Here is a 25,054-nt window from a genome sequence, read left to right as displayed (position 1 = left end):
TATCACAGAGCTCTTCTCCACAGCAACGCCTGTCGCTCAGATTTGGACCATTGTCCAAACCTTTCAAGTTATGTGCTCCGTTTCAATCGAGCAGCCATGTAGATGAACTTAATTTTTTAATCCCGGAGAGTTCTGGAAAGTTATCTTCACATTCAGCCCCTTCGCTCAAGTCAACATGCCAAAACTAAGTTGTGCGCGCACCGAGTAATAGATTTGTTCAAGCAAGACGCGTGGACCGCAGCGCACGGGCAGGCCGACGCGCTGCCACTCAAATCAGCGCAAGGGACAGCAGCACCAGGGACCGGTTGCATCCCGTGTCTGCTCAGATTAAACGAGAGGCTGACGATGTTAATTAGGCAGAGTAAATTTACATCAGCAAATTATGTAAGCAGCTAGAAGAGTAACAAAGCGTGATACCAGTTAAGTCACAGCTTGGCAAGCGCTGCCCTGCCACTTCATGCTGATGTGGCCATGGTCGATCAAGCAGAGAAGCCCCAAATGCCAATTAGAGATGAGTGGGTAATTGTGACGGGGGGGCTGGTGGCACAGGGGACTCGCGATGTCCCGAGGCACTGAGCGTTTCCATCGTTCCCCGACATAGCAAGTGACACATCCGAGTTCAGTCGTAGGGAAGGGCTTGTCACATACACACCAACACACTAGAAGACATGTCTGGCTTTTAAAAGGAGAGCACAAACTCAGCATAAAGAGTCACACTACACATCAACAAATGAATATTGTTTGTAAGGACAAAGTGGGACGTGGAGGGGAGGGCGGGCTCAAATTTGAATTAAATCCTAAAGTAAACTTAATGCTAGAAGAGTTGTTTACCGGAAAGACTTTCAAGTACAGTAAAGAGTGGCGGTTAATCGTAGGACGTTCGAGCTAAGGCCCAGTCTCACCGCTAACCTGGGAGGCTATACTGGTTTCAATCAAGCCCTGGCTGTGCTGGCGCCTCTCGCTCGCCCTCGCAGCCGCTCCTGCTAGCCCACCATGCCCACCCACATGTGCTTTCCAGGCTGCTCTTGATTGTAATTGGCTCCGACCCGCGTTATTCCTCTGTAATCCCTGCATGTTAATACACCCATGGTAACATTTTCTCACCTAATGGCCGCACAGCGAGAGGCATTTTCAACCACATTACCTTTTATTGAGTTACGGAGCCCCATCGCTCCAAATAAGACAAATTTAATTGATCCAGTCTATAAAAATCTCTGTGCCGCTGTGAAGGACCTGTTTCTTGCGTTTCTTTATTTATTTATTCACTCCGTTTTCCCGCCTCGCAGAGTCAAGCCCTGCATGAGGCTGGAGGAAATTAGGTTTATTCCACTCTATACAAAAAAGGGAAGAATGCAGAGGAGAAATTCAAAGGTTTCAAAATTAGATCAATGGTCTCAACAATCAATCAAAGGCAGGGTTCCTCAGGTGTCAGCCTCGGTTGCAAGTTCAAAATGAACCTTTAAAACAGCAGGTACTGAGACCACTCTCTTTAAGTGAACTACTCAGGGAGGACACAAGCTGTGGGCAAAGCGAATAAAAAAATAAAAAAAAAACTACACAGCCACAGGAATGGCAAAGATATATATATATATATATATATATATATATATATATATATATATATATTATATTATATTAATCTGACTTTTAGGGACTTTTCTGATGCTTTATATTTGCTAAGGTTGCTGCAACACTTTAATTGGTGAAACGCAAAACAAATGTATGTGATCAAGTGCAAAGAATTATTCCAAAAGTCTATCAATTGTGTTTTAAAACACATTTTACTTTCTATTGAAATACTTACATGTGTTTGTGCCCTGACTTTCACCCATCACACACACAATCCCGTTATTGACTGCTGAAGATATTGAGCTCAGCCTAATACTTAAGTGATTAACCAAAGTAAATATTATATCCAATGTAAAAGCCAGGGATTGAATAGAGGCGAACATTCAAACGCTGGCCTTAAACTCGCCTGTTGAGAAACAAAATGTGATAATAAGGAGAGAAATGGTGGGCGAGTACTGTGGTAATCCTACCAACAGCGGGCTTCCCCGTGAAGGACTTAACTATTCCCAGCAACCAGATAAACCTGATATTATATTGCACAAAGTGCTGGTGTGCGTGTGTTTAGTTCTGGCAGATGTATGTGTCGTACATGTGCGCCGGTGGTGCATAACCCCCGTCCACAATTAGAAATGCTGTGATGATTGTGGAGGGTCTATAATTTGCCCAGGAGGATTTTCTGCCTTACTGTATTTTGAAAGCAGCTGAATTAACTTTCTGTCCATTAAATTCTATATCAGGATATGCAGTTTTTTTCCCCATTCCTTTTTCTCAACCTGTTAGAGAAATTTCTATCAATCTCATTTTACGCATGATTACAGTTTTAATGAATGACGGTCAGTCATTGCTGGGGTTAATCTCAGATTTTTCTACTTAAATGCTAGTAACTGGACTAAACACAGCTGATAAGGCCCAAGGCCGGTGACTACGAAAAGCAATTTACTTTTTCTTAAAAGCAGTCCCTCTTCAGAATATTACATATATTAGAATATTTGTAATTTCACCACATGAACGCCTATAACATAATCTGACATATCAAACCTTGAATCAGTCCATTTGATGTACATTTAATCAATTCATGACTGCAAACTTTGGGAAATCACTTGATAAAAATGAGTAATAAACAACTAATAGACTTCATTCTATTTGGATTTTCATGGTTCTATATTTCATTTGTATATTACTATTTTTCTCAGACTGCAATATGCGATGGGTAAGAGCATTAATGTAAAGCCGTGGTGAAAATGAACCATTTGAATTTGAAGAGTTGAAACTCCACATTTTATAATGAGGTCCACGTCGCTCTGTGTCTTTAACGAGATCTTCTCAAGCGCTCCATACATTAAAGTAGTTTGTTACTATCTGAAGTATCAGAGATAGGGGGGATTTTTAATTGCTTAAGTTATTCAGTGCACTCAGTTAATGGTGTCATCAGGTAAGCTAGAGTGACTTTAACAGCAGCATTCAAAATGGGAGTTTCAAGTTCAAGTTCTTTGCCATGAAGCTATTAGGGATGTATTTCAATATGCATTTAGACGGTAATACAATTTCACTAAGCATTGAGGAAATGCACTGAAGTACAGTACAGTACAATATCCTTGAAATCAACATCCAAATGCTCATGCTAGATGAATACTAATGAACTTTAGAGAAGGGAAGAAATGGGGAATGGGGCAATTAAAGAATGCCTGAAGCAACTTTACAGAGGACAAAGCATCCCATATTTCTAATTAAATTCTGTGGCAGATACCTGGCCTTTCACCTCCTCCTCCATTTCCCCGTGCTCCCGAGTGGCAGTCACGAAAAGGCGCATCTCACACGCGCCATCCTCCTCGTCTTCACTCAGGCTGCAAGAAAAGCCCATCGTATTCATGAACAAATGCTCCCAACAGATCTAATCAGCAGTGGTGACTGGGGTCATGGAGTAGGCAGATATCACAGTTACTATTTACCACACATCCCACACTCCCTGAGGATTCTTCCAGCCCAATCTTGACTTAAAGCCCAGCCATTGCTGACAATTTAAACTAAGTTAAGAAACATCAACATGCAACTGAATTTCTCTCAACAAAAAAAAAAAAAAAACTTGGTTAATGAATAGATATTTCTGTCAGTTAACAAGTAGGCACAAAAACACATGTAAAGGCCCTGATATCTAAAAGATGGGTTTAACACAGACTACACAATGCAGAAGACACAGCCCTCGACGATTAAAGGGAACACAGAGTACAGGATAAGCGAGGCCTCTCAACCTTGCTCCCGCAGGGATCTTTTAAAAGTACAAGACAGTGAGCAGGAACAACCGTCAAAGGGAAGCTCCCTGGTAATGGTACGGAAGTTAATAAAATGAAGGTGGGTAATGGAAATTGGTTTTAAACCACTGGCCACATTCCTCCAGAGATAGAGATGGCTTGGGCTAATGAACCCTGACAGCCTATTCTACCGCAGTTCCACACTTACTGCACATTCACCTCCAACACTGTCTCCTCCCACCTTCAGAAAAAGCCAAGGTAGAGAGAATAAAGTTACAACCTCACACCGATTAACTACTCCCCGTTATCTAGTTATTTAACACCCAATCGAACCGGAGAGCGTGCAGCGACAGCACAGTGGCTTTCACATCAAATGCACAGACAATGCACTAATTCAACACAGTTACCTAAAATTTAATGTTAAATAATGGCAGGACACAACCTACCAATATTTTATATCTATAGCACCATATCTCACAAAAAAAGAGAAACTACAACAATGCCCCTTGAGTGAGCAGTGGGTGATCGTGGAAAGGAAACGCTCACTAACAAAGTGTGATTTCCTGCCTGCATACAGTAAGAAATACAACTTCACTCAAACGCTAATTCATACAGTACGCATGCTGAATTCAGCCTTATTAATTGAAATAGCATCAGCCAACTTCTATTAAACAGTACACACATACAGATTAACAACAATGATCTTCATCTTGGTACTAGGTACTATTAGAATTTCTAGTAACTACTCAGTGATTACTTCCAATCTTAGCTGATCTCCATGTATTTGTCATGGCGATAACTATTTTTAGACCATTAACGCTCAGGGCTTACCTAATTTTTAAAGAACATTTTCAGGGTTAATTGCATTGGTGCTGTTGTCTGATAGAACAAGGGCATCCATGTCAAGAAGGAGGGAAAGCGATTCACATTCACTTTCTATCTTGAAGTGAATCTGTAGTTTTAATACAGCTGTGATATAATTCAGAGGTCATACTGTAATACCAATGTCCATGTACACACCATGGTTCCTCTCCTGAAGTGGACCTTCCTCCAGTTGGCTCTGTTGAACATCTTTGATGCACATTCTGTCAGTGGCTTCAGCTATAGAAGCTTTTTCATGGATTTAATGCACACCCTTCCTGATTCTTGAAGATAATCCCATATAAACCTCAGATTGCATGCTCTGATGATGGTACTCCTGCACACCCTAGTGGAATCACAAATGGATTGTTTCAAAGGACATTTAAATGCTATAGTGCTCAGTTACCAAAAGTGGAAAGAGCGATGATAGTTTAATCTGTTATTTATGAAAATTCATAAATATATTAAGTAGCTGAGCACTTACATGTACAGAGAAACAATCCTGCCTCACATGCAGTAGAAAGAAAGTAAGCATGGCTGTGGGTGAGGTGGGAAGCAAGGTGTGAGCTGGAACTCCAGCAACGGTGGATGGTTACACTTAATGAATTGGAAGCTGGAGAGCTTTGCCTGGCTCCCCGTTCCCCAGGTTTTCCCCAAGCCAACGAGACCCAGCCTTCAGAGAAAGGTGCTCTGTTTAATCTGCCCTCATTTTATGCCTTTTTAACCATGACCGATGTATTTTAATGGCAGTTTCTTTGACACATGCTCAGTTCAAATTATTCCTAACTGCAAATTTGTAGGAATGATATTAAATATCCTCCGGGCCAGGCTGCCTAAAGAGAACATAGGAACATCAAAAGGCCAAACACTTCAAAACCTAAAACTAATGATCCTAGGCCACCTTCAGGGAGAAGGAGGTCTTCAACTTTGTCCAACATGCCCCTGGCCACAAAAAAATCACTCCTTTAAATGGAGATTTTACCCAACCCTACCACTACTGCATTTAAAAGTGATATGACACGCGATACAGAATATATCGTCCAATCACCAAGTCCACAGGGGAGAAGTTAGGGTGAATGTGCACCATGTTATCCGACACATCTTTCCCTGTCTTCACAAAATAAAATCTACAATACAACGCTTTCTGACTATATTGTACCTTCACAGGATGTTGGACTTGTGTGCTGTGTCCACTGAACAAGCTTCACTTTCCACGGGCAGCAAATCCGAAGCAGAATCAAACATGAAGTCAGGAAGGACGAGGCATTTTGGCAGCAGGGAGCAGCAGCTGGCAACATTCACCTAAAATCCCAATTGGAGTCGACAGCAGCAATTAGGTAATGATAAACTTTCCAACATGCAGTTGTGCGTGCGGCAGCTGAGCAGACACACCTGGTCAAGAGGAGAGAGGTGCAAAGGGTGGACGATGGGGAAAGGGTCGAAACGCTTCTCCGTCTCCTGGAAACAACAGCAATAAACATGACAGCAAGGAGTACTGGGGTTTAGTCTAATATGGAATTATGAAACCCAAACAAGAAGCACTTGCATATAAAAAAAATTGAACTTTCCAAGAACATGGCAAAGCTGCAGCATTGTTGTAGACAGTAACCCATGCACATTAGTGACATTTTAAATCAACAGTGAAATGGATGTGTTTTTTCTAATGAAGTGCTTTCTTTTGAGCGAAGGCGCACATTTGGCTGTGAGGTTAAACAAAAAGCAAATGTTAAACTTAATTTCTGTGAAGTCGTGCCTGGCTTTGAAAAACAAACCCGGCGCACTCCGGCCTAGAATCACCCACTGCTTTGTGAGTCAGAACGAATACCTACACAGATTAGGGCAAATAATTTATGACACTACTATTTTAAACACTCCTGACATGTTTGCGCTGAAACAGCTATGGAGCCAAGTGAGGGAGAGCGTCTCACAGCAAAGCTCCGGGCGGTTATTTCGAATAAACACTCCACGTCTCTTCAAGCCGGTGAAGGAAGAACCACATTCATGCTGCCCAGCCAGTTTGCCAATATTTAGTTAAGAGATGCCACACAGACACAGACTTAACACAATATATTCCACTGGGTGACTGCCCGCCATGCCTCTTCCCAACCATAGCATGTTTCTGTTCTGCTTCCAAAGGCCACAAATACAATTACATGAGAAAGTCAACGTTTGAGACAAATGCAAACGAGATAAACCAGATGAAAGAGACACTTCACAAAATACTACATTAATTCTTCGTAACTTCAATATAAAGTTCTTATAATGATTGAGAAAGTAGTGATGCATTTATTCAGTTGTATTTAGCTCAAAATGTCCCACAGGGCCGACAGAAATACACCTCGTGCCTCCCTTTTGCATCTTTAAAGGCTTCACAGGCATCAGCGGAGGGCACAGAGACACAAGAAAGCATCAAGTTCCTTCTGCCAGTCAAGTATAATTCAAGTCTTTTCAGCAATTTGAAGTAGAACCAGTTGGCTCTCAGACTAAAGAATTTCAGGGCTATGCCTGAAAGAATCCGAGCTCTCTGGGGCCAAAAAAGGTCCATGAGAGTTTGGTTTCATCCAACCATTTAAAGTCCATCTATACAACAGCCAATTGTACTTTACTGCAAACTCCCGAGCAATTTTAAGGAATCACACTCGATATGTGTACTATTGCAAACAACGGTAGAAGGTCATGTGTATGTACCAAAACCAAAGTCATTTTCCCCTGAAGGAAATCCATTTAAAAAGCGCTATGGCTGGCTGGATGTAAACCTGTAAGTACTGTATTAACCCAGAACAGCTGTCCTCTGGCCCTCTGGAACTCCAGCGTCCACCGTCAGAAGAATAAGCCCACAGTCCTGTTAGCCACATGCTGCATGTATTTAATTTTCAACATCTGCTGGCTTCATGCTTCTTTGCTTTCCATTCCCACTGCACATTCTTCAAAAATTCAGTAGCTTCCTTCTTCTGCATTTGTAAATGTTGTTGATTGTGGAAAGCATCCATGTTTACTTTGAATCCCTGGCCGTTCCAGGGCCAGCTCTAATTACCTGCAGCTGCTCACACGCGGCTTTCACTAGATATGCTCTTCAAATATTGGGATTGTATTTTCAATGTAAATCATAGATTTCTAACACGCTGAATAAAAACACATGACTGCCACAGGCACTCACGGGCTACAAAACATCCTAATCACAGCATTTTGAGATTATTGCAGTATCCACAACTGGAACACATGCACAAATGACAAAATACTCTCAAATAAATATAGCAGCTACTTATTTGTGTATTCAGCTGTAGACACCTTTCTAACCTCTTGCTAAGTTAGAAAGCAGTGTAATGACTAAGTGAACTAACAAACTGTCAGTTTCAATAAAGAGCATATGTACTACACGTGTTTTCACTGCTCATGAATATCAGTGTTTTCTGAACAGAAAATTCTACCCTGGAGAGATTTTCTCAACTCCACAACTTCTGTATTTTACTTTGATTGTTGGACTCTTGAATAACATGTTTATTTATCTTCTCATGCCTCTAATGTCTGACAAGACAGAGAGATGTAAAGGGAGGGATGGAAAGATAGAGCGGGAGAAGCTCTTAAGGAGCAGTCAGCTGCTCTTTGCCTGAGGACCTCGTCTGCTTTCACCTGCGCTGTTTGGCAGCGCTGTAACAGCAAATTTTACACCGTCTGGGACACAAATTGACATTCTGAACTCTGGTTTTTCCTACAGTATAATCTAATTAAAAGACACTGCCAGTGGGGTAGAAATCAGAGCATTATAAAGTTTGATAGACAGACAGACATAAAAGTGTTTGCAATTTCACAACATACCGGCGCGAGTGTGAAACTTCTGAGACTTGGCTGTAGGAGGTTTGGGCTAACTGAATTAGCTCAACTACACGCTCTGCGGTGACTATAAGCTCAACATTAGGTGCTGAAATATGATTTTACCCTACATTCAGCTTTGAAGTCCAGCCAGAGATTGTGAGAGTGACATTAGATATCCGGCTTTGGAATGTAGCACACTACAGGTAGGTACAGCACTGTAGCTATAGTACATGAGGGTATACTGTCTATAGGTAATGAGAAGGCCCTCAAGGACAGCTGAGCCAAATATATAAAAAGACAACAGTAAAATAAGGCAAGAGGACCAGTCATACTATACAAAGCACAAAACTGCACAGCAACTTTAGAAAGATGCTCAAAGAAAAGCAGTAATTCTTGTATGTCACGTGGTGCCACTGGACACAAAATATAAAATAAAATGAGGAACTATTTAATATCATTGGCAACTAGCAAGGAATATTGCACTGATTCTGACAAAGAGCAAAGCAGGAACTCTTGTGAAGGGGGACATTGCTCTATCATAGACTGGTGACCTGTCCGGGGGGACCCTGCCTGTGAACCAAAGCCCCAGCTCCACCATGACCCTCAGGGGCAGATGTTTAGGATAATGAACACACAGGCAGTCAGTCGAGCAATATTTGCTTTGTCGTCTTTTCATGGGTTCTGTTAACAGTAACAAATACAGACTCACTGGAAAAACTGAACTTTGAGTGTACTGTTTGACTGTAAAGCTCAGCCAGAGCTGCCACAACTTCACCACATTGTCAGATCTTTGTCCAGCAGCTACAAAAGGCATATTTATTTGTTTATACTGTGCATGAATGAAAATGTGAATATACTGAATGCAACTGTGTGCCCATTTGCTATTATCCATCTTTGGATTATTTTCATCTTTTCACAATTCCATGTGTTAAATTTCCTGTAAACCTAATGAGAATACATGAAAAAATGCAGTGCATGAAAATGACTACCAGGCTTCTTTTCTCTCCCATTCTCCTCTCTCTATGCCAGCGGAGAGGGTTTTTTTTTTTTTTTATTAATTTTATTTAATTATCCGACAAAGCTCTTTTTTACACCGGCCCATCTCTGCCTTTGTCCTTCTCCCAATGTGTGAGCTTTGTAATTTAATAAAGCTTCATTTAAGAGAGAAGTTGATTAAAAAATTAAGCTCCAGTGATCACCACAGCCCTCCCCGTTTTATGAAAAGATCCAATATTTCATATTATGAACATGTCGGGCAGAAATTATCACCGCAGGACAAGTTAATGCTTTCCATACAATCACATGACAATGATGGCGAGCCCCACTAAGGAGAATGTCCCAGTAAAATGTGCAAAATGACAGGAGTTGAAACAATTTCACTACTGTACTGTGGGTCAGGCAATTTTCTTCCCCCTCTTGTCCTTACTGTCTGTCTATCACTCTAGTTTTAATTTTCCATTCATAATTCAACTTCTTCTGAAAGAAGCTAGCTGCTACAACCAACCTTACACAACTGGGAATGAGGTTTCTTACATTTCTACGTCTTTAGAGTGAATGATGACACTGTACAGCAACACTGTATAGGAGAAAGAGAAATTCCAGCCTACTGCCCTTTGGTTTGACTGTAGAAAAACAACCTAATTACTTACACAGACTGTTTGAAATGCAATCTCCTTAAGCTATCCCATCTGTGCTGCAGTGCACACAAACAAAACTCCTCAATACAGAAAAATGTGCAAGCTGTCAATTCTTATTGTAGGAGAAATAATAGTAAACGCTGTATCTACTCTGCAGCTTGAAGTTAAATACCTTTTCAGTGCTGGAGAAACATAATCCACACAATTAATGCTTGAAAATTATAGCCTGGATTTAGTGGCAGTTTTGAACCATAAGTTATTGATTTGGAAATGAAAACCTGTACTCTTCAAGGTTAAATCCAGTCCACCCTCATTACTGCTCTGTCCTTGAGAGGCCCGCACCAGGATCGCTGCAAGGAGTAGAGAGGACTGCTTTAATGAAGGTGAATTTAATGGGATTTAATGTAGCTGGGGGCAATGGAGCAGCAGAGATATGGTTTTAACAAAGAGCAAGGGACCAAGGGTACAGGCAAGAGAGCAGCCATTTTCCTTTCTTTTTATTTATTTCACATTTGGCCAAGCAGAGTAAAAGCACGCTACGTTTTCATCTGACTCAGCCCCAAGAGTCAGTGGCTGCATTTCTATAGTCAGGAGAATGCAGGCCTCTAGCTGCCCATATTAGCATTCACACAGATATTGTATAACATGGCATCATTTGAAAAGAGGCAAAATAATTCAACATGACATTTGAATTATAGTCTAAAGTGGAACAGTAACCTGTGGCGTTTAAATGCTTTTTAAAAACTGCATGGGGTTATTGCTTTGTTTGTGAATCACAGACATATTTTTTTAAGGTTAAACTGTTTTACAGTAGATCGATGCATCAAGTATCTAACCTTCACAACAGCTTCAAGTCTTAAAGCATTTTTATGTATACACTTTAGAATAGGGTTAATATTATTTATGTTAATGTAATTATGATGATGCGGGCATGTGGAATATGATCATAGCAGACCACATTCACAATGAAGCATAAAACATCTTTAGTGAGTCCAGCAGGAATAGCAGGAGCACATGACTGACGAAGGTCGGTTCTCTCTCCTTTTACTGCACAAGTGTTTTCATAGACTAAGCAATTGCCTCATACCATGCCTTTCCAGTTCAGTATTGTGCGACGCTGTAGGCTGTTTAACACAACCCTTTAGGACGAGTAATGTTTCTATATTCTTTTATTTTCCTAACCTGCTTCCATTATTAATTGTGTGGAGCTCACAAGTGCTGAATCCCATTGGCCTCATGGAGCTCGGCCCCTCAGCTGCAAGGTCACAATCACATGGCTGTGCCTTCATCTTTTTGTAAGCTTGATCTGAACAATGTGTGCTTTGCACAAAAACATTAAAATGACTCCCTCCTACAGTAATGCCCCATAAATATGCCAAGATCTTGAAAAAAAACACCATACCTATTTTGAAACTCTTGCACGCAGTCATTTATCTTCTTTTTTTTTTCCTCTCCATCTTCTTCCCTCGGACCATCTGCTGGGGAGCAGACAGGGCGCTAATGCACAAGCAGTAAGAGGAGGAAAGAAGAGATCTGATTATAAACGTCAATGGCATGATTTTATTTATACAGTGTACACTGTTATCGGTAGCCATTCCTAATAATCATACTGGGCCCACAGCCAAACTCATCCCTGATCACTGCCTTCATTTCCTCCAGTACTACATGCAGTATATAAAAGAACTGGTCTTCCATCACTTCTTGTAATCTCAATTCATTATTTGTTGCATTTTAAAAATACTGACCTCAAAAACAAAAGATTTTTAAAAGATTAAATAAGGAGTACATATTTAAAATATCCCTAAGGTGCACGTCATGTAAACTCTAATTAAGGCATACCTTTTCAAAAACACACACCCTGCCAGGTCCAGCATGTGTGCATATGATATTTGAGGAGAGGGCACTAGGAAATGAGGAAGGGGCAGAGGCTATCCAGTCTGCCCTTTTTTTCTGTCCTCAGACATTTGAGAACATTTGAGGAAGGAGCTGTAAGAGCCATGACTGACAGAGGTTCTAACCCGGGAGCAAGGGTCACTAACAACTCACAATGGATACAAATCAACTAAAGAATATTACACCTGATAGCGGCCATTATTAGCATGCTCGCAAACCACGTGAAAGTAATTAACTAACCAGTCGATCAAGTCAAAGTGCTATTGAGCAAACATGTACCTCTGGTGTCAGGATAACTCTGATCTTATTCAGTGTACATTGTAAAATAATACAAAGCCATATCCTGTTATAATAAAGACACTATTGAAAAAAATGTAGATTACTTCAGCGATTTCATAGCTATGTGTTACTGGGCAACACTAATAATGTGATAAAAAGGATAAAACTTTTCTTCTTCGAGTTACAGTAAATGACCTGCAACCAAAAACCCTTTCAGATTTGCCTCTTCCCAAAGAACCTCATCTTTATTTGCAACCGTGTCAATCCTAGTAAATTCCGCAAACTATTAAACAGCTGTGATGGCTATAAAACAAGCCACATTGTTCACACATCTGCATTTGCCATTTAATCTCTGACTTTCATTGGTGCTGTCTGAAATCCCTCAAACATGACTAATGGGAAACATTAAGTACAGGTTTGGGAACAAGTGGTTTTAATTAAAATGCTTGTTCACATTGGACCTTGAAGAAAGGGAGGTTTTGGGGGTTTTTTCATAGTACACTAAATGTTTGTCTTTTATTCGCAGTCGTGGACACATTCTGACCTCGAAAACTTTAAAAAAAAACAAGCCAAAGAAAAATGATACAGATTCCTTTAGTTCTTAGTTATCAAATCACATTTTCTACACTGACACTGCAAATATGCTAAAAAGACGGCTTCAAAGCATGATTAAACCCTAACACCAACAATTTGAAAGGATGTTGAGGTTCCTGTTTACATAACAAAAAAGTCCTTTAAAAAGATGGGTGGCATATGAAAGCATCCTTTGAGGCCATGCGAAGATTCAATCTGACAAAGACGGAGGCACAGGAGGTTCTGGAGCAAACGATACTCTGCTCAGGCCACATCTCAGCTTACTTAATCAATAACATAGCACTCACACACATTCAATGGTGACCCTGTGACCCTGACATGAAAGGGTTTTACATAAGGGCATAATCGCCTTAATAGCGCCGACTATCACAGTCGCCAGGTTACAACAGCGTCACCGTCAAAAGCCAGCGGAAAGCAGCTTCAACCAGTTGTAGTTACTGATAAACGGAGTAGAACTCCACCTAAATACAGCGCACGTGGAGGAGTCGTTCACCTACAGGGTTTCTGGTTCGTCAGTCAACTCCTGAGTGCCTTTGAGCAACACACAACGCCCAAAGTTGTGCCGTGTGGGTCAATTATTAAATTAATATTTCAACCAGTTAACAGGAAATTATTCAAAGAAATTATTCAAATTATTCAAACAATTATTCAATGTTCAGTTATTCACTGAACAAACGGCCTCTAAGGAAAAAGAAGGACTTACTGTTCTTTATTTATTGAACTCACAATAAAAAAAAACAATTGTGGTTTATTAAAACGGTAATTAGACAAAGACATTTCAATATTCGCCCTCACGCTGTGGGAAACTACAATATTTATTCACGAAAATGCACGTTTGTCCTAACGTCACGAAGAACTGAGTTCATCGCTGCAGCGCCAAACAAGCTAGCTTCAAACTTAGCCTCCGTTTTAAAAGTAAACTCCCGTTTAGAGCGTGGAAAACTCAACCACGGACTTCTCCAACACTCACCGTTTCTCGAAGACATTTGCAGAAGAAAGTAAGCGCATCCCCTTTCGCTCCTGCTGCCCAGTAATTAGGTTTAATTATCAATTAAGCTAAAGGTAGTGACCGGAAGTGACGTCACTGCTTGTTAACTTCAATAGAATAAAGTTAAATGACGTCATTTGGTGGTTTACAGATTAGAAGTAATTTACAGTGTTTAAATGGATAAAACTAATTAAAATAAAAAATACACATGGTTAGCAAATGTACTTTCTGTGTGTAGTTCATGCTTTGCTTGTAGTTTAACTTTATGAGATGGTTTCCATTATTTTAAGGAAGGTCACGCCCTTTGCTCTGCTGCTTCAGCTCTAAACCATGTGAGGTGCGCTCCTCCACTTTGCCGTTGACGACATCCATCCTCCCCTCCAACACTTGTGTGACAATGGATGTGCAGAGCAGCTAAGACTAAACGTGCAGATGGAAAAGACGTCGCAGCGGACCGGTGGCAGGGGCGTGTGGAGGCGTCCTCTGCTCTCTTGTTGTTTCTCACAGAACCTCCCAGACCTGCTGGTGTCTGTGACAGGCCGCTCCTGGTGAGCTCGCCTCTGTGATGAATGGCCACCTTTCCGCTCTTTATCGCCCCACTAAATCATGTGCTTGCAATGCTTTTATGACCAATTTTTGCTGCTTTGTTTACTTTCCCACCAGTTTTTGGAATGAAAATCCAAAATCTGTGCTTTCATTTTTTTTTTTTGAATGAACTCTACATCATATTAATCTTTCGGAGTTTATCAGCGTTGATATTCGGGTGGAGATTACAGATCTAGACATATGAGTCAACTTCATAGGAAAGAATGCATCACACCTGGCTGGGCCTGGAGAGAGCGCCACAGAAAATGTTCTTATCTGAACTATTAGTAGCAAACATTTCAAAATATTTCAATTCTTTCATTTGCAATTTTACTGCTACATGCACTTAACGTGACAAGCAAGTAGGATTATGTCTATTGTAATTTTGGAAAAGTATAAATAATTGTGAGGAAGGATCGCATGTGGAGTTGTTCAGAAACCAGAAACTGGTTGAAGGCAGTACTACAGGTCCAGAGACAGCGCCGGTGGTACAAAGTGGTAAGTTATTACAGTTTGCTTGGTTTATGAACTAAAGCCTTTTCCTTTTTCAAACTCTGTTGTGTTCCTCAGTCATTATGTCTATCAGCACATTCCATTAGAGTTAATACAGTGCATTTCAATTAATCAAAACTATGTCACATATCCTCAAGACAATAATGGTGAAACTTAACTGTATGTTTGCTATAATTATTTTTACTTCCTAGTCAGAGTTAGACATAACTGAGTGAAAAACGTTGACTGCGTGCAATACTGTGAGGTGTTGGTGGAAATTATGAAATACACTGATTAGAATATAACATAAAACCTTTATTAGCTGACCTACAAAGCATTAAAAGAGTGAATGTGAAGGGAAACAGCCAAGAACGTCTGACCATGTGATTGTAGGTCAAGGTTTGCCCCCGTTGGCCCTCATTAAAATGTCGAAAATGAAACAATATCTCTGGTGATCTTTAGGTAGCACTACGGTACACGTGCTGGGCATGCAGTGGGCAATAATCATAACAGCAATAATGATGCTCATGTAATGTAAATTAGTCAAAGAAGAAAACAGGATTTCTGGCACTTTTGCACATGCTGTAACCACTGGGAATGCTCGGAATCAGTTGGCTCATAATGGGCATAAACACACATGGTGATTTGGACACATGCGGATATTAAATGATTTGAATGAAAATTTGTAAAGTGTTTATAAGTATAGCGGTCTCTTGGAACTGACCTCAAACTGTGGTATCTTTGTAAGTCTTGGTTCCCTAACGAACCAAGGTTGAGACGGATGTAGTGTACTCTGTCTCCCCCTAGTGGACACATAGAGCATTGTCCTGTCTATTGTCCTGAATGATTTTTATCTAGTAAATTTAGATTTGCATACAACTGAATAAAACTAAATATGTTTGTTATAATATGTGATTATTTTGATCACAGGACGTTTTTAATTACACATTTAAATAAGAGTTTGTGATATTTGAAGCCAAACGCTCCTGTTAGCATTTAGAATGTCTTAATTCACATGCCATACACAAACATCTGCTGCAATTCATCACGGTTCCTTCTTAAGCCTCCTCCGATATAATCTCCAAGAGCAGAGGAGCTTATTCTGCAGTCCTGTTACGACTTGGAGATTTTTATAATCTATCAATCATTTAAACCAAGTCGGAGCGTGAGAGCCCCAGCCAGGGGAGGTCTGACCTGCGGCCTAGCATGACATTCAAGGAAAGAAGGAGTGCTACTCACTCAGGAAATCCCATTATACCAAAGTGTGATGGATGTCACCACTGAAAAAGCTCATATGTGGTCTGACATATAATTTGTTATAATTTGATAAAAAAAGGGGGGGGGGCATGTTCACCTTTATCCCTGTCTTTTATTTTATCAAACCTCCAACTTCTGTAAACAAGACTCCCCAAACTACGTTCATCTGTTTAATAATGCTCATATGGAAATCAAGGCAGTGGAGGTAGTGATGGTGGTGTTGTGGGATCCACCCTGGACGGCCTTGGAATCAAACCAGCATCTTGCGTTGCCCCCCAGCAGCCTGGACACGTCAGCCCATCACATATTCAGACTACGGAGGCAAACAAGCATTCAAACCTGAAGGTAATTTATAGTCAATACTTCACCCCAAAGCACCTGCACACACCTGGAGAACGCCAGACACACACAGATCACGCAACGGTGAGGCAACAGAGCCGACTACCGCACACCCGGAGCTGGAGAGACGACGGCATGTTACTGAGTTGAAGAAAGACGTGAAGTCCAACGGTGTCGATAACGTAAAACGCTCCGTCTATGCAACGGAGACAAACAAGAGGCTTCAAACAAATGTCACCAATGCAGAAAAAGGTTAAAAGCAAAGGTTAATCAGGCTCCATCCATGACAGTCTCCCTCCCTGTTTGTTCATGCTATCACTCTTTTGTGCCTTATTGATTGTCCACCGTAAGAGAACACATGTAAATTTTCCGTAAAAAATCCAATAAAAGACATCCCAGCACGCAACCTTTGGGCTGGTCTCTGACCGGATTGATTGCTCCTCTGTTGATGACATTTATTTTCCTAATGAAGTTAACTAATCAACAGTGTATCGGAACACGCGCGTCCCAGGTTTTCTCCGTTATCGGCCCTCGTGGTGAGTTGTGTTTGTTTGAACTCTCCCCTTTATATGCTTTACCGATAAGGAGCGGGCAAACGGACAGTGGGCCAAATTTCAAAAGTCAGTGAGCGGCGGCAGACACCAGGAGGAAGAGGAGGAAGAGGAGGGAGAGCGAGGCCTGAGACAGAGAAGAAGCAGCATGAAGCTGACTGGGACCATCCTTAGACTGGAGCGCAGCCGCTGCAGCGCTGACGTCGGGCGTCTGAACGACATGGTGGTGATTCCCCTGCGAAGCAGCGCCGCAGGTACGGTGGGAGCCTGGTTTCCTCTGCAACGCTCGTCAGCCGCAGACAAATGTGCTCTAATCTCCCAATTGACTCCATCTGAGCAGGCGTTTTTCCTCGTTAGAGCTCTCACTGTTGACAGGGTGAAAAAAGCGTGGACGTGCGTGGCTCATTGCGCCGGTGGAGGTCATGAATTATTGTCGGCCTGCTCTTAACAAAGCTGATGCTCGTGGGGCTCGTTACATTAAATAAATAAAAGGTCACGGGGACCCCCGGTCCCCTCCACGCCCCGTCTGTTTGATCGGTGCGCTAAAAGTTGGCGCGTGCGCCTTCTGATTGACAGACGCGTCGGCCGCCGCCGCCTCGTCGCCGTCTCCGCCGGGCGCGTGCAGGACTCGCTGCTCAATCTGCGCGGACAGAGCCACGGGGAAACACTACGGGGCGTCCAGCTGCGACGGCTGCAAGGGCTTCTTCCGCAGGAGCGTCCGCAGCAGCCACGCGTACAACTGCCGGTGAGTTCCGTCGCGGGTCACGTCCACGAGGCGTCACCCGTCACAGCACGAGGACGGCAATGATCGTCACATGCTGCCGTGTTTGCCTGAGTGAAGGGAACTCTGCTTCAGGTTCAACAGGCAGTGCGTCGTGGACAAAGACAAGCGGAACCAGTGTCGTTACTGCAGGCTGCAAAAGTGCTTCAAGGCTGGAATGAGAAAGGAAGGTGAGCGGAGAGCCCGTTACACGTGTCACGAGGTCACAGCTGCTGCAGATGCTGGGTTTTTAATGCGCCAGGTGCGCACGAGCCAAAGCTCGGGGTCAGAGAGAGAGAGAGAGAGAGAGAGAGAGAGAGAGAGAGAGAGAGACGTGATCGTCCTCTCTCCATGAATAATTAACGTGGCGGAGCGCGGGGAAATATTTGCTCTGCGGATTTCTGGACAGATGTTGCTCAGCGGCCCTCGAGGTGAAGGCCGGGACCCGTCGCCCACGTGCTGTAATATGACCCGCAAACTGAGCCAGACACACGACTCCTCGAGCAGCAGCCGGACTCTTCACGTTCGACCTGTAAGTGGCTCCGCGGAGTCATTGTGATGCAGGACGGGACGGAGCTCCCGGTTGATTAGCGCTGATTGGACGCTGAGGGGACGGCGCCGATGACTGATTACCCCGACGCGCGGTGCCGTTGTCTGACTTTGGGCTGGAATCAATCGGAGGCCGCGGAGACTGCTCCGCTCCTGATGAATCTGGCGGCGAGGTCATCAGCACGCGACGACGTCTCCTCCGCGCCGTCACGCGCCCACGCATCCACCCACACTCGCCTTTCGAGTTTGATCTACGCAAATTTATGAGGCAGCTGTCAACATCAGCATTATTATTAAACGGCCCGTCAGGATGCAGAGCAGCATCTACAATAGTCACATTATTTATTTTAATTTCGTTTTGCCTCCTCATTTCATGAGGAGGCTTCTAGTTTGTACCGAGGTCTCTCTGTGAACAGCAGCTTCAGTGTCACGCAGGACAGAGGGACCCTGTGGAGTCAAACACAATATTTTCTTTCAAAACATGTTTGCAGCCGAGGTAAGTATCGAAAACACGCACAAACGCCCCTGACGGCTCTTTCCTCTCTCTACCGTCCAGCCGTTCAGAACGAGAGGGACTGCATCACCAGCCCCAGAGCCAGGGGCCCGGCGGCGGCGGCGGCGGCGGGCACCCTGTCCATCAGCGTGCTGCTGCGGGCGGAGGCCGGCGTGCAGCAGGTACCACCCACGGGACGACGCGCGCGTGCATGACACCGCTAAACGAGCCGCGCGTCCCTCCTGCTTAAACTCCGCCGCCCTCAGGTCCCGGCGCTGCTGTCGCCCAGCGGAGACGACGCCAGGAGGACGGCCCGCGTGGGCGACGTGTTCGAGTCCATGAAGCACCAACTCCTCCTGCTGGTGGAGTGGGCCAAACACATCCCGGAGTTCTGCAGCCTCTCCGTGGACGACAGGGTACGGCCGCGCGGTGCGCGTGCGCCCCGCGGTGGCGGTGGCGGTGGGCGCCCCGCGTGATCTCTGCGTGTGTTTGCAGGTGACGCTGCTGCGGTCCCACTCCGCGGAGCAGCTCATCCTGGGGGCGGCGAGACGCTCCGTGCCGTACGACAGCGTCATCCTGCTGGGTGGGACTGAGTGAATGAATGAATGAGTGAATGAATGAGTGGTGACGAATGATCCCCGAATCTACCACAATTAGGCTGAACTTCGTCGCGTGTTTGCGCGTGGAGCAGGAAACAACTTCGTGATCCCGCCCAGAGGCGTGGAGGTGTCCCGTGTGGCGTTCAGGGTCCAGGAGGAGCTGGTCAAACCCTTCAGAGAGCTGGAGATCACCGACAGGGAGTTCGCCTGCCTCAGAACCATCGTCTTCTTCGCTCCAGGTCAGAGCAGCTCGTCTCGTGGGTGTGGTTTTTTTTCCCGCATACAGTTTACCGCCCGCCTCGTCCCGCAGACTGCCCGGGTCTGGAGCGTCCACAGGTGGTTCGGCACCTGCGCCTCCAGGCCCACCTGCTCCTGGAGGAGGCCACGTGTGAGCAGCGGGGGCGGTTCGGGGAGCTGCTGCTCATCCTGCCGCCGCTGCAGAGCGTGGCGTGGCAGATGGTGGAGACGCTGCACCTCGCGCAGCTGCTGGGGGAGGCGCGCGTGGACAGCCTGCTGCAGGAGATGCTGCTGGGGGAGGGGGGCGCTGCGGAGCAGAGGCTGCGTGCAGGTGGGGGACGGTATTCACCACGCCGTGAACGAATGAACGGATGGATGGATGAATGGATGAATGAATGAATGAATGAATGAATGAATGAATGAATGAATGGATGATGGCCGTCTCACTGCTGCTTTCTGCTCCAGTCTCTCCTCTTCCTCCAGGCGACAGCTTCCAGAACCAACAAAGCGTCTCCCCTGTCAGCTTCACCTCCGTCATTTCTCATGTTCCAGCGTGTAAGTCTTCACGGGTCGAGCCGCCACAGGGTTTATGTCATCACGCATGTCCTCAGCACGTCAGCGCTTCCGGTCGTTCGTGCGCCAAACGCGGTGTTTCCTGTCCCACGCAGCTCTGCCGAACAGCTTCCCCGCGGCACACGCTGACTGGCACTGAGGCGATGCCCCGCACACGCCAGAGGCACCTGGTCCCGTCAACGGAGCCGCAGCGTGGACAAAGACACGGCAGAAACCACGTGGAAGCGTACACGCGCACTTGACCGCGGCGAACACTTAACAGCTGCTTGTCTGTCATTAAATTAAAGAGTGGGTGTAGTAGCCAACATTCGCCAGCAGGGGGCGGCAAAGGCTCGTTCAGGATCCTCGGTGCTGGTCGTTGACGGGCCATGAGTATGTCTTCATTTTATGGTTTCCACCTGGATCACAGGGGGCACGAGGTCCAGATGAGATGAACGCAGAGGTTCTGGAGGCTGCGATGGCTCAGTGTAAAATGTACAGCCTGTATAATGAAGCCTTTTCTCTTTCTGGCTTCTTTGCTTGTTTTCACATAATTACCGAACCTTTACAACAACACAGAGCAACATTAGTCGTTTGTTCTCCCCCGAAGCCGTTGGCAACCATATCCACAACAGTGGCTATAATCTAAACAGCGCGCTGGCTGTGAAATCCTCGCTTCTGAGGAGCTGGAGGGGTGTTTTCCTAAAAAAGAAAATACTCGTATATCACAGACATCAGGTCTGCTTAGCGCTGATGTGCTCCTTTCACAGATGGTGGAAGTCCAGAGGAAACGTTTACCTTTTCCTGACACCGTGTGCTGCACAGAACTGCGTAAGGCGGACCGGGTCAGCGCACGTCGCGCCGGCGCGTTTGGGCTCCACGAAGCCGCGCTGCGTGTGGATCTGCTGAGGCCTTCACTGGTGGTGGGAGGAAACTTGGAGAGAAACGCGGGGCTGGAAGAGTGTGCCGCTCCTGCTGTGAACAGCTTTACGCTCCTTTAAATCAGCAGACAATGGTTTTATGTGTCATTTGGGCTTAATTAGAGAAGAGATTTAAAGGGCAGCCCCAGGAAACGACTTTGAGGGAACGAGTGTAAATAAATATAATGTACGTCTCGGCCGGACGTCTGCCAGTGCGTCTGCACTCAGCGGTGCTTTACTGTAAAATGAAGACTGTTTTGTTGTACTGTGACCGTCCTCAGATCACAGGACAGGACGCTCTCACTTCCACCACTCGTGCTCACACTCAGACAATTAATGATGCTCTTAGCGTGGCTCCTTGTCGAGCTCGGGTTCCACTCTTCGACTCCACGGCGACACTGCTGTGACGTGGCTTTCCGTCCCAGGGGCTCTATTGATCTGTTAAAGACGCACTCTCAGCTGTCAGTGACACTCGTCCAATCACAGAGCAGCTGTGACCTCCACAGATCACAGTGTAAATGCTCCGCTCCTGCTTGTTCCGCTCCTCTGGAGGACGCGGCGTCACTGCTCTTTAATTATAGGACGACAGAAACGTTGGAGGAGCTCTAAAAATAGCAGACAAAAATCATGACAATCTAACTTGTCTGTGTTTTGAACCTGACATCACAAGCAGCCAGTGATGAGCGCAGACATTTGCAGAGCATTTCCTTCTAAACGCGTTATAAATAGAAGATCAACATGTTGTGGTCACAGAGACTCACAGAGAAGCATGGATTCGAAATAACAGTGGAAAGTATTTCAGCGACAGCAGCGCAGCGCACCTTGTCGCTAGTTCAGACTCAAAACACCACGTAAGAGGCTTTAAAACCAAATTTCCATCTCCTATTTCCCTGTGGAAGTGATACTGCTCCATAAATATCACATGACGCGAGAGTCGTTCGGTTTAAAGGGAAACTTTAAGTGGAACATTATTTGCTTTGATTTGATTTTATTGGTAAGATTGAACTTACATTAAAACTTTTATGAATCCTATCAACATAATGACTTTATGGCTCATGTTTAAATCAAGTTCTAGTGTTCATAAATAAAAATAAGTCCAAATGAAGGCGTTTGAGCCGGGACAGTTACTGTAGCAGTACCAGCTTTTTGAAGTATAAGGAATGACTGGCAAGAAGATGGGAATAAGATCTGCCGCCAGTTCCAACAAATCATCTGCGTTCAGAGAACACGTGGCCGTTTTTTACTCCCGAATGTAAATCCAAACAAAGGGAAGGTGCATTAAACACTGGAATGGGTCCTTATTGTTTGCAGACTTGTAGACTTAACCAGGACAAGAACAAAAACAACGTCGGCTTCAAGCGCTTTCAGGAACTTAAGTGCGCTGTCCAATAAATCAGCGTTTAAGCGGTGGAGACGGACAGAACCTGGGACGTCTGGACGAAGGCGGGCTTCAGAAAGCGCTGGGTTCTGTATAAAGTGCCGTCCTTGCTAAAGCTGCACAGACAATATGGACCCAGTGCCACCTTATCTTCAGTATACAGTTCTTGAGCATCCTTTGATGAGAGGCCCTCTTTGCTTCAAGAGTCTTGTGTGGTCCCTTCAGGGAACATGGGAAATATAAATCTCTCTCCATGTTCTCGTGCCACAGAACTTCTAGTTTCAACAAGAGACTAATTAGACTGACCAGGTCCTGATGCAAAACAAATGCTGGTGGTTAAACATTGGATTTAAACGTGGTCGTCTCCATCTCTCCTCCTCCCAGTGATGTAAATCAGTGGGTGTTAGAGTGAACAAACAGGCTAATGGTGGAGGTCAGTAACCAAATGTAATGTTCTCTGAACTGATGGAAAAGTGTGTGCGTGTCCTTCGAGCACTCGGACCTGATGCCATTTGATCCAAGCATTAAATTGTGGCGTAAAAAAGATCGTAGTGAAAGAAATCCCTGATTCTGGTCCCACTGGATGGACACAATGTGAAATTCCTTCATAAAACTGATTTTAAAAGCCCCAGAACGTTTATAGTTTTACTTTTATTCCTAATAAATTGTTAATACTCCTGAAATGAGATGCATCACAGAACCTTTAGATCCACCGCTGGGAATTCTGGGTAAACCGGCCGAGCCAGCGAGGGGTGAGGTGGGGACGCGTGGAACAGCTGTGTTTGCTGACAGGTGCGCTGCGTGAATACTCTCTAAGAATCCCCGCAGCCCCCCCCCCCCACACACACGCACACACAGACTCTGGAGACTCTGGAGACTTTGGGGCCGTGATGGTGGATCTTGGCAGCGGACCGGAGGTCGGCGTGACGTGGGGGAGCGGTCGCTCCGGTGGGACCGAGCCTCAGCACAACGCGCTCCACTCCGGGTTTTTCCACTTATGGTGAAACAGGCACTTGTCATCTTCTCTTCGTGAGACGTGGTCTTTATGGAGCTGAATATTCTAGTGTGTGCAAGCTGTTCTGCCAGCGCAATTAGTCCCGTAAGTCGGAGCACGGTCGCGTCACGGCCACAGCCTGCGTCTCCTCCTGCGTGGCTTCCAGCAGGGGCTTCCTTCGAGATGACACGGTGTGACTGACTTGCTGTCATGTCACCGTGGTTCTGACGCGTCCTTCTGAGGACCGATCGGTTTCCAGTCACGCGAGTGGCGTGTAAGCGGCCAATGTTCCACGTGCGGAGCTCGCGTGAGGGCGACTGGACTCTGTCAGCGGACCGGGACTGGGACGGATCGCCGGTTTCTGTATATCGTCTGTCGTTTTCGCAGCTTGCGCGTGTTTGACGCGACGTTTCGTCTCCACCGTGGAGCGAAACTTTCCACGTCAGCGAGATGTTTTTCCACGTGGGCCCCGACCGTCCAGACGCTCACCCTGTCAAAGCGAGCCATGTTCACTCAGGCTTTAAAGCCGTGTTTTCTTGTGGTTCGACGCATTCTTCTTTTACAACTACTGTATTTGGGTTGGACCTGGTACCGCTTCTTAGTTTTGTGCGTCACACTTCTCGCCGTGTTTCTGAACATGCTGTAACTTTTGTTCTGGCGGTTCCGCAGCATCACGTGGTTTACTCCTGGCGGGAAAGAGCCCCTAACACCCGGAGCAAGTAAAAACAAATACACGTTGCAGTAAATTTCAGTCACTTGTATGTTACACAACAGCTTCAGAGACCCTTTAATAAAGATGCGGATAAATGCGCTGGAGTGTAAACAGCGGCCACGTGGGTCTCCGTCTCCTTCAGGAGCGCGTGGAGCAGCGCGATGATGGACGCCGTCCGTTTGACGGAACATGATGGACGCCGTGGGCCTGATGGATGGGTCCACGGCGACGGCCGCGGTCTGGAGGCGGCCGCTCGCTCAGACAGGGTTTCAGGAAAAGTGCCTTGGCTGAATGCGCCTCCGTTGGCGCGCGTGGAGCCGATGTGCGTCAGGAGGACTTCCCGCTCCAGTCAGCGGTCTCATCTCGTCCCCGCTCACCCCAAACAGACAACGCCGCAGCGGGCGAGTAGGCTGGTTAGAGCCGACGTCAAAGAGCCGCCACTCCCCAATTATAATTGATGCTTCTCACAGAGACCAAGACAGCGGATTTTCTTTTTTGGCGCTCGTCTGAATCTGATCGCAAATAGAAGCATTTTAAACCCCTCCACCCCCCCCGTCATAATTAATGTAGCGGCTACAAGTTACAGAATGGAAACAGAGAAACATTTCTGGCCCGCGTTATCTACGCTGATAACGCGCTGGACGCGGTTCCTAACAAGAAACAGTCACGTTAAATGAAGTCCAGACACAGTTAGAGAAACAACCCTGCCGCGTGAAAGCTGTTCGTACAAAAATGTGCATAATTGCGCCGAAT

The 25,054-nt window shown here is 45.1% G+C and overlaps 2 protein-coding genes and 1 long non-coding RNA gene across 11 annotated transcripts in view; 1 reads left to right on the top strand and 2 right to left on the bottom strand.

The window, feature by feature from the left end:
* The window catches only part of zfhx3b (zinc finger homeobox 3b), a 273,921-nt gene extending 259,929 nt beyond the window's left edge, over nucleotides 1–13,992 (bottom strand). For 2 of the 6 annotated variants that reach the window (XM_055507483.1, XM_055507488.1), the window contains exons 1-5: nucleotides 13,866–13,992; nucleotides 11,532–11,626; nucleotides 6,072–6,137; nucleotides 5,839–5,981; nucleotides 3,317–3,413 (exon numbers count right to left, since the gene is read on the bottom strand). The gene's annotated coding sequence lies outside the window, so the exon portion shown is untranslated. The remainder of the gene's footprint in view (nucleotides 1–3,316; nucleotides 3,414–5,838; nucleotides 5,982–6,071; nucleotides 6,138–11,531; nucleotides 11,627–13,865) is intronic. The other 4 variants (XM_055507484.1, XM_041069975.2, XM_055507485.1 and 1 more) reach the window with 3 other exon arrangements.
* Nucleotides 13,993–14,600: 608 nt separating this feature from the next.
* On the bottom strand, nucleotides 14,601–17,272 carry LOC129603906 (uncharacterized). Its single transcript, XR_008694252.1, has 3 exons — nucleotides 17,135–17,272; nucleotides 16,606–16,752; nucleotides 14,601–16,530 (listed from the first exon to the last, which is right to left on the bottom strand). It is a non-coding gene; the product is annotated as an uncharacterized LOC129603906 (long non-coding RNA).
* Nucleotides 17,226–23,241, top strand: hnf4b (hepatic nuclear factor 4, beta). Of its 4 annotated transcripts, none has more exons than XM_055507495.1 (10): nucleotides 17,226–17,361; nucleotides 17,684–17,852; nucleotides 17,964–18,058; nucleotides 18,973–19,091; nucleotides 19,176–19,325; nucleotides 19,405–19,492; nucleotides 19,601–19,747; nucleotides 19,819–20,076; nucleotides 20,229–20,300; nucleotides 21,068–23,241. In XM_055507495.1, the coding sequence occupies exons 1-10, from the start codon at nucleotides 17,256–17,258 to the stop codon at nucleotides 21,103–21,105; spliced, it is 1,242 nt and encodes a 413-aa protein (XP_055363470.1). In that variant the 5' UTR covers nucleotides 17,226–17,255; the 3' UTR covers nucleotides 21,106–23,241. The 4 variants fall into 4 exon arrangements, with proteins under 4 accessions (XP_055363470.1, XP_055363469.1, XP_029000905.1 ...); XM_055507494.1 differs by having other exon boundaries at nucleotides 20,211–20,300; nucleotides 21,068–23,240; XM_029145072.3 differs by lacking the exon at nucleotides 21,068–23,241 and adding an exon at nucleotides 20,414–21,060.
* The last annotated feature ends 1,813 nt before the right edge of the window (nucleotides 23,242–25,054 follow it).

This window comes from Betta splendens, chromosome 3, assembly GCF_900634795.4.
Source record: "Betta splendens chromosome 3, fBetSpl5.4, whole genome shotgun sequence".
NCBI lineage: Eukaryota > Metazoa > Chordata > Actinopteri > Anabantiformes > Osphronemidae > Betta > Betta splendens.
This window is presented reverse-complemented; position numbering and strand designations above follow the sequence as displayed.

Bases quoted from the DNA above. Each gene is read 5' to 3' on its own strand.
- hnf4b (XM_029145071.3), top strand. From the start codon at position 17,256: ATGAAGCTGACTGGGACCATCCTTAGACTGGAGCGCAGCCGCTGCAGC. The intron at 17,362-17,683 runs GTACGGTGGGAG...TCTGATTGACAG, and splicing joins CCTGCGAAGCAGCGCCGCAG to ACGCGTCGGCCGCCGCCGCC. The intron at 20,301-20,413 runs GTAAGTCTTCAC...TGTCCCACGCAG, and splicing joins CATTTCTCATGTTCCAGCGT to CTCTGCCGAACAGCTTCCCC.